The 9,331-nt window shown below is 31.9% G+C and overlaps 1 protein-coding gene across 1 annotated transcript; it reads left to right on the top strand.

Annotated features, from left to right (window-relative positions):
* The first annotated feature begins 1,572 nt into the window (after positions 1-1,572).
* On the top strand, positions 1,573-8,954 carry LOC127135997 (3-oxoacyl-[acyl-carrier-protein] synthase II, chloroplastic). Its single transcript, XM_051062613.1, has 14 exons — positions 1,573-1,926; positions 3,330-3,535; positions 3,613-3,816; positions 4,008-4,118; positions 4,223-4,318; positions 4,456-4,501; positions 4,587-4,666; positions 5,104-5,172; positions 5,453-5,537; positions 7,592-7,746; positions 7,847-7,927; positions 8,037-8,096; positions 8,239-8,402; positions 8,616-8,954. The coding sequence occupies exons 1-13, from the start codon at positions 1,761-1,763 to the stop codon at positions 8,353-8,355; spliced, it is 1,476 nt and encodes a 491-aa protein (XP_050918570.1). The 5' UTR covers positions 1,573-1,760; the 3' UTR covers positions 8,356-8,402; positions 8,616-8,954.
* The last annotated feature ends 377 nt before the right edge of the window (positions 8,955-9,331 follow it).

Here is a 9,331-nt window from a genome sequence, read left to right as displayed (position 1 = left end):
AACTAACCCCCATACCCTTATCTCTTTTTATTAGTTTCGCTTTAAAACTTCTTTGGGTTTTTTTCGTACTTTTTCCCTTTCCTTTATAAATAATAAAAACGCAATGACAACTCTTTCTTTCTGAGTTAAGTTAATCTATATCTTAATCTCAATTTTTTTATCGCTACAACACTGATTCAAGAAGGTATGTCATTGAATGTCGTGACGTTCTTTTCAAGTTTTCGGATAGTTGCATCTTACAGGAAGATAAGTGATTCTTGGTAGATAGCTTCTATAGACCCACCTCATAGTTGCACTGCCACTAATGTTGTACAAGATCACTGAAAATTAAGTGCTTAATTGATATGTCAAGACATTTTTATGCTTGATTCATAAAAAAAAAACATTTCTTAGATTCACCTATTTGTTTATATTTTGGGCACACGGGTTCCACTCATCTTACAAATATAAATTTTTTTGTTTATATTAATTTATAAATACAAATAAATGTTGTAACTTGTTACAACCATTAAATCTAAACAACAATTTACACACATTTAATGATATCTACCAATCTACAATATATAATAAATTTTATTTTGTAATTAAATGTTAAAACATTATTAGAACAAAAAAAATGTTTATTGGAGAATTAATTATTTTTAATACATATGTGATATATAAATGTTTCTCTACAATAATATTTAACTCATAAACTTTACTTAAAATGAGGTAGTATAATTATATCAATTTATTCAAATTTTAAATACAATTTTCAATTTTTTTAATTTAAACATGATCATATGAATATCTACTTTTGTTATCTTTAATTATTTTTTATTTAAAGATAATACTATTATGTTTTAACGGATCAAATATTATATATATATATATATATATATATATATATATATATATATATATATATATATATATATATATATATATATTAAATTTAATTAATGAATAACTAGTTTTAATTTTATCATTTAAAAATTAATGATGAACTATAACGCACCAATTTATACAATTGGACAGATGATAAATCAGTTACTAATTGCCTTATAAATATAAATAAATGTTTTCACAAAAATTGAATCTAAACAATAGTTTAGATAGGTTTAATTTAACTTTTCCAGAACCTATAATAAAATTTATTTTGTAATCAAATGTTAAAATATTATTAGAACAAAAACGAAATAAGAGTTTAATTTTCTTTACCTTCTTAAAAAACAACCTATCAAATCAAGGTAATAATATTTTAAAAAGGGACATTAATTAATATTATAATCTAATTACATATTTATAATTTTAGTTTTATACTATTATTTAAATCTTAAATTAAAAAATCATTCAAATTCAATTATAATAAAACAATACTAGTACAATATAAACAATTTTGACCACTATAAATTTTTTATTTACGAATAATATTTTATTAAAATCTATGTCAAAAATTATAAGCAAGTTCAATTAAATAAACATACAATTAATTAAGTTTTGTTTGTTAGTTATTATTTTAATTGTAATTAAATAATAATAATTTAATATTATTAGTATTATATTGGGGAAGAAGGAGTACTACTAATTAGTGTTGTGCAGAACTGTGTTTCTCCTCTGAGTTCTCTTCTCTCACACAAACACCAACCACAGAAAATTAAATTAAAATAAAATCAAAAACAAAAATAAAATCAAAATAAAACCTTAGAATTCTATTTTCAACCTTTCTCCTTCATTCATTCTTCACTTTTCGCTTTTCGCTTTTCGCCATTCTCATTCTCATGGCTTCTCTTACCTCTCCTCTCTGCACGTGGCTTGTTGCTGCTTGCATGTCAGTCACGTGCGAATCTCACTCCTCTCGTTCTCCTCGTTCTCGTCGTCGTAGCAAGAACCTTCTCAATCTCAATCTCAATCTCCCCCTTTCCACTCCCAATCGGTACCGCTCTGGTAATTTACCTTTCTTTCTACTCATTTTTTGTTTTTTGGTTTTAGCTTCCATTTTTCGTTAATTTTGATATTTTAGTGAGTTATTAAGCATTTTCTTTTAATTGTTTCTTAATCTTTGAATTTTGTTTTGCTTTATTTGATGTTAGGTGTAAACTTGTTTGTTAATTAATTAATTACTTAATTAATTTGCTTCTATATAGTTAGATAGATAATTAATGTTCTTATAATTGACACCTTTTTCTTGTAATCTAATTTAAGTGTTCATTTTATATAGTACTGAGATTTATTTTGCGAATTTCGTCTGAAGCAAAAATTGAAAACATAGACTTTGACTTCTCTAATCGATAGTTGGTTGTATGTTAAAAGTTGATAAGCTGTTTTTATTTAAGTAAATCTTGAAAAATATTTGAAATGAAAATATTAGAGTGTTGCGGAAGCACTTAGAGTGGAAAGGAGGGTGAAAAATAGACTTAAGTGGTTTGGATATGTAGAGAAAAAAACATGTAGATTCAGTGGTAAGGAGAGTAGATCGGATATAGAGATGTCAAACAACTAGAGGAAGAGGAAGACATAGAAAAGTGAAAGAAGTTATTTAGAAAGATTTCGTGATTAGCGATTTTGATAGAAGCATGGTCATGGATAGAACATTATGGTGAAAGTTACATTATGGCGAAAGTTGATCCATGTAGCAAAGCTCACCTAGTGGGATAAGACTGGGTTGTTGTTGTTGTAAATCTTGAAAAATATTAAGGACGCAATATATATTAGTTTATGGTAGAGACTATCTATTTAGCAATGACAGACACAACATTGACATGTTGACAATGTAACCACATGTCTTGGTGTCCGACACTAGACATGACTTTAATATGAAGTGTCGGTGCTACATAGGAGATTTCATCATGTGCCATGTTACTTCTGGAATGTAAACTTAGTCTTTGAGTATGCATGCATGTTTTGTGGCTGGGTAAGTTTAGTTAAGATCATGCGTCTATTGTGATCAACTTATCATTCTAAGCATATGTTTGCTTCAATGTGATATGTTTTGAAGCATCTTTTGTCTTAGGTTTATGGTGATACAGTTTACCTAAACCTAACATATTCTTGGTCATTGGTTGCACTCTGCTCTAATTTAGTGTACACATTTAAGATTATGATTTCTTGCCTATCAAAACTGCATATCTTTTACTTCTTTCTGAATGGTAAGAACTAGGTATTCACTCTATTATAAGGCTGTTGGCATTGTTTTCTTGTATGATTAGTAGAAATTGGCTCCAAATTTGAACTCTAGAGTTGTGCTGCTGATGTTGAAGGAAGCCACTTTCAAGTCATGATTTACTGTTTACTATGAAGTATTGTTACAATAAAACTTACCTATGCCTTGTGTTTTATACAACTTAAAGGTAAAGTAAAGGCCGTAGCTTTAGAACCTGCTCAAGAAGGTACAACAACGAGAAAACCTCCTTTAAAGCAAAGACGAGTAGTGGTGACGGGCTTGGGCGTGGTCACGTCACTTGGTCATGATCCAGATGTCTTCTACAATAATTTACTTGATGGTGTTAGTGGGATAAGCGAGATCAATGCTTTTGATTGTGCGGAATTTCCAACGGTAACAATATTTCTTTCGAAGTTTATTCGTATTCGTTGTCTTCTGTAGCTTTTGATCTTAGTATTCTATGTTTCCAGAGGATTGCTGGTGAGATCAAGTCTTTTTCAACTGATGGCTGGGTGACGCCAAAGTTTTCAAAGAGGATGGATAAATTTATGTTGTATATGCTGACAGCGGGGAAAAAAGCATTGGCTGATGCTGGAGTTACTGAAGATGTAATGGATGAATTAGATAAAGCAAAATGTGGTGTTTTGATTGGCTCAGCAATGGGTGGAATGCAGGTAATCACTCTTGAAAATTTAGTTATTATCTATGAAGCATCGACACCGACTTGGCAGACACCAGACAAATAGACACCAATAATTATTTAAGAAAATGAAAGTGTCCATGTCCGAAATGGCTTTAATTTGAAGTGTTGGCATCACCTAATATACAATGCTCCAAATTTGTTTTTGTTGTTTGTGTTGAACAGGTTTTTCATGATGCCATTGAAGCTTTACGAATCTCATACAGGAAGATGAATCCTTTTTGTGTACCTTTTGCAACCACAAATATGGGTTCCGCCATGCTTGCGATGGATCTGGTCTGTTTGAATAAATAAATTTAAGCACATATTATTGACACCATAACTGGTGCCTTGTTCTCTCTTAAGCTTCCGGAAAATGATTTCTCTAATGAAAAATGCAGGGGTGGATGGGCCCAAATTATTCAATCTCTACAGCATGTGCTACAAGTAATTTTTGTATATTGAATGCTGCAAACCATATAATTAGAGGTGAAGCTGTAAGTATTCAACTTCAACATTTCCTTGTACGATTGTGGATTTCTCACATTTTTCTAACTTTTCTCTCAGAAGAACTTTGTTAACAGCGATATGGTAATTTTTATTGAGACATAAAATATCGAGTTTACGTTTGCAGGACCTGATGCTTTGTGGTGGTTCAGATGCTGCTATAATACCAATTGGTATTTTATTTTTACCAAATATTTGTGGCTTGCAAGAAGTTATCTTGGCTTAAATATAATATCAATTCAACAATCTTTGGTATAGGTTTGGGTGGCTTTGTAGCGTGCAGGGCACTTTCACAGAGAAATGATGATCCTACTAAAGCTTCACGCCCGTGGGATATTGTAATATCACAATGCTTTCTTGTTTCCTTTTTCCATTATTGTTGCTGAGTTTTCAGTAGTCTTTTTTGACAACCTATTAGTCTATAATACCGCTGAAAGTTGGACCCTGAAAAAAGTTTTAAAATTTCACTATGTCTATAATTTGAATTGGAAAAATCCTTGAGAAATGAAAAAGAGAAATCGTGAAGGCATCCATCTGAATAAACATTAGTGAAAAGTTTTACTTTTACCTGAAATGAGCAAAATTTTCAGCATATGCTTCAATATCTAATTATTTAAACAACTTTTGACAAAGTGACAGATGCATCAATTGGAAAGGATACTAAATTACTAATTACTAAAAAATTATAGTTCTTGTAGTTTGGTCTGTATTTTTTTTCTTGTTCTTATGTTGCACTTCTTTTGTTAACCATTAGTTTACCTGTGTGATATCGCAGAACCGTGATGGATTTGTCATGGGGGAAGGTGCTGGAGTTTTGCTTTTAGAAGAATTAGAGCATGCTAAGGTACTTATATTTTAGTCTAACAATTTAGGAATAAAACTCAACTTTATTTTACTGCATGGTGTAGAACAATAATGTGATACTTATTTACACAATTGACTGATTGTCTCTCATTTCCTTTCAAAGGTATAATCACACTGATGAATCTGTTGTTGTATCCCGTGTTAGAATCATGCTTCATACTTATTTCCTTCAACGCGTAATCACTCTCATTACATTACGTTGTTTTGGAAAATCTTATATTCAACTAACTGGTATTGGCATCTAAATTTTTATATTTCAGAAAAGGGGAGCAACCATATATGCAGAGTTCCTTGGTGGAAGCTTCACCTGTGACGCTTACCATATTACTGAGCCACGTCCTGATGGTAAAATTTTGCATCTTCTTAAAGCTAATTTCTTTCAGCTGATTTTAGAAACATAAATAGCTGGTAGGTTTTCTGACAGCTTCTGGAGATTGTAGACTAATGTGTTGATTCAGTAATCTTATCCTGGACTTAAGGCTCCTTCCCCCAAGTTTAAGGCCACTGGAATCATGTCCTAGGCTGCATGAGATTTTTATATGTTGATCAAGAATTTATTTAGGCTAAATTCCATTGGCCTTCCCTTGCTTTCGGAACGCATGTCAATTAATTTGTAAATGTTATATTTACCTTAACAATAAGAATCCTTTTCATATTACCCTACCAACAAACTTGGGAGGAATCCATTTAGAAAAGAAAACAAGAAAGAAATGCATTTTGGGGAGAAAACAAATTAATGAAAAAGGAAATATTTACTTCTAAACACTTCATTATGATTGTGGAAAATAATAAGAAGCTACATCTTCAATTGATATGGTCAAGTTTATCCCCTCTCACTTCTCTTGCTTCACTTGATATGCTCTCTATATGTTTTTGGGTACAATGATTAATAGAGGAAGGAGCAGTGTTTTTAAATGAAGTGCACTGGAGAAATGGCTATCTTTTTGAAGATTTTTTAAGTTTCAACCTCTTTTAATATGATTTCATGTTGTTTTTTCTGAAAGTTATGTTAAACAATATATATATTTTTTGTAAGAGCCACGTCTTTCAAGTTCCAAGCCTTATTTTAAGCTGATGAAAATATAGTTCTTTAATAAGACACCTGATGAGGATTGTGAGACATGCATTTTATGAGTGTCATATGGCGCCGGTGTTGGAAGTGTTCAACCGAGCATCTAAATAAGAAGTGGTTGTGCTTCATGAGAAAGAAAAAAACACCCTTTTTGGAAGATTGGTTTCACCATAAATACTGATGTTGGAAACTCTATCTTAATTGCAGCCCACCCCGAGCTTCCTTAATGGGAAGCATTTGGGTTCCCTTCATTACAGCCTTAACACCTTTTGACACCTTCATTGTGTTGGGTGTGAGGGGGTGGTTTTAGTAGTGCTTATTAAACTTGGGTAGTCCTCACCTTACAAACCAATTTTGTTAAGTTAGATTCAACCCATATACTAAGAACTGAATATAGTTTTCTGTTTTGTTGTTGTCAAAGAACACAGAACACTTGCAATTTTCTGATGTCGACTGATTCATATTCCCGGTTTTGTTTGAAAGCAGGGGAAGCAACTAATGAAAGCCATTTTCCAATTTCATGATTTCATTAATGGAAAAATGTAATGATTAATATTTGTTTTTGTATTCAAAAAGTTATTTTCAAAATAAGATTTACCAAGACATATTTTTTCTGCTTTATGGCATTTGACTAAATGGCCTCATTTAGTGGGAAAAGGCTACGGCCGTTGTTATAGTAATAGAAATTTGGTTTAAAACCCCTATAAAAAATTATACAGGAAAACTGCTAGGCATAATTGAGAATGGGTACTGGTACACAACCTTGATTTTTGCAAGAATTTCTGTAATTAATAACATATAGTTCCTGATGATATTGTATTATTGTTTGTAAATTGACCAATGTACCACCATTTTCATCGTTACGTTGCTTGTTATTTCTTCATCTATGATGATTATAGGACGCAATGTTGTATAAATAGTGCTGAGGCATGTTTTATAATTAACGTTTTTCCTATTACATTTTTAGATGGATGTTAAAGATTCTTTGTACAAAATTATATATATTTTTTCACTTATGGTTGTTTGTATATATTTTTATAAATCTCAATGTGGTTGTAAATTTTTTTATACTTCATGTCATCTTATTGTCTTAAAAACTATAGAAATAAGTTCAATGTTACTTTGCCACTTTGACCATGACAATTCTCAGATTATATCAGCTACATCTTCTGTATGATTCTCACATTCTAATGTCTTTTTTAAACAATGTAGTGTCCTGGGTGAGTACTTGATTCATGAATTTGTTAAGAAAATTTGGTTCTATATATCCCTGCAAATCATATCTTAGTTATGCTTGAACTTATGTTTCTTTATTCCACATCTACAGGGGCTGGTGTTATTCTTTGCATTGAAAATGCATTAGCTAATTCCGGTGTTTCAAGGGAGGATGTGAACTACATAAATGCACATGCCACATCCACACCTGCTGGAGATCTTAAGGAGTACCAGGCTTTGATTCATTGTTTTGGCCAAAATTCTGATGTAAACTTTGTTTCATGTGTATTTATTAGTATATTCTTCCTAGCCACTTTAAAAGTAACTATAATCTTTTACCTTTTATTTCGTTTGATCTACGCTACAGTTAAGAGTTAATTCGACAAAGTCTATGATTGGTCATCTACTAGGGGCAGCAGGTGGTGTGGAAGCCGTAGCAACTATACAGGTGAAAACTAATGTGGCACTTGTTTATGAATTTGTTCCAATAACCCAAGTGTAAAGTGTTGTGACAAAAAAGTTGAGGATTTTTCTTCTTTCTGTTTTTCTGCATGTAGGCAATAAAGACAGGGTGGGTTCATCCTAATATCAATCTAGAAAACCCAGATGAAGCAGTGGTATGTATTTGTTTGTATTTCTCTCCGATGCTTACTGTAGGAGCACATTTTTGTTTTCAAATGAAGTTTTAGGGACAGAGGTAGCATCATATACGGCGTTCATCAAAGTTATCTAATTTGTTTACCTGAAAACAAAAACCAGGACACCAATGTGCTTGTGGGTCCAAAGAAAGAGAGATTGGACATAAAGGCAGGCTTGTCTAATTCATTTGGTTTTGGTGGCCACAATTCTTCAATCATATTTGCCCCTTTTAAATGAAAAAACAGATTTTACCAAGTGTTTACCTTCCTATCATCATTAACAAGGTATGTGGAGTTTCAGGCACATATTCCCTTGCTCCTTTTCTGCTCTATTTTAAGGGGTTGATTGATTGACACGAGCTTCTAAAAATAGCTTATGACATGTTCATAAGTTTTTTCCAGCTTATTTCCATCAGCTCTCCAAGATAAGCACCTATGATATTAAGCAGTTAATTAAGACATTTATCCAAACGTGACTGAAGTCTTTTTATGTTGCAGTTGCTGAGTAACCAGGCAATGTGTTGCATTCACATACTCTTCCTACTACTCCTTTGCTTGAGTGAAAATGCCTGTGGTGTGGATTGCTTACCTGGATGGTCGATATTTTCTGAAATTGCCGATGAGATGCAACTCTACAATCAGAACTTCCAGAGATTGTTTGGTGCTTCTGGTGAGATAAAATTGTGTTTATCAGTTGGTGAACAAAAATTCTGTCTGACCATGAATGACTAGAGTAGGAATTGACTTTTGATGTAACCGTTAGACAATCACTTGATGGGAACATTGACATTATTTAATTGACTGTTAAAAGAGAAAATGTGGATTTTGGGCTGACAAGTCTATATGGGGTATTTTCATTTTGAGGTTGATTACAATTTAATTACTAGTATCTATTTTGCGGTCAGCATATCCTATCTCACCAACAAAAATCGATATTGTTAAGATGAACATCATCACCGGTGTTAGAACTGTGTACTCACATCATCACTGGTTTAGAACTGTGTACTCACTATTGTGTGCGTGAGTTTCTAATGGTAATAGTTATTACCACTTTGTCTAATTAGATTAGATATATGTTGTACCTTCACTTAGTGTCCAACATTTGAAACCTACACTGGTTATTTCATTGTCCTCTATGTTGATCTACTCTTTTTTTCTTCTTCATGTGAAACATGATTTGATCGTATAGAAATAGATATTAATGTTTATTTTGA

Source organism: Lathyrus oleraceus, chromosome 1 (assembly GCF_024323335.1).
Source record: "Lathyrus oleraceus cultivar Zhongwan6 chromosome 1, CAAS_Psat_ZW6_1.0, whole genome shotgun sequence".
Lineage (NCBI taxonomy): Eukaryota > Viridiplantae > Streptophyta > Magnoliopsida > Fabales > Fabaceae > Lathyrus > Lathyrus oleraceus.
Note: the sequence above shows the minus strand (reverse complement) of the source record. Positions and strands in the feature narration are given on the sequence as shown.

Coding starts and splice junctions, on each gene's coding strand:
- LOC127135997 (XM_051062613.1), top strand. CDS start 1,761: ATGGCTTCTCTTACCTCTCCTCTCTGCACGTGGCTTGTTGCTGCTTGC. Junction 4,319..4,455: donor ATATAATTAGAGGTGAAGCT/GTAAGTATTCAA, acceptor TTACGTTTGCAG/GACCTGATGCTTTGTGGTGG. Junction 7,747..7,846: donor GTTTTGGCCAAAATTCTGAT/GTAAACTTTGTT, acceptor TCTACGCTACAG/TTAAGAGTTAATTCGACAAA.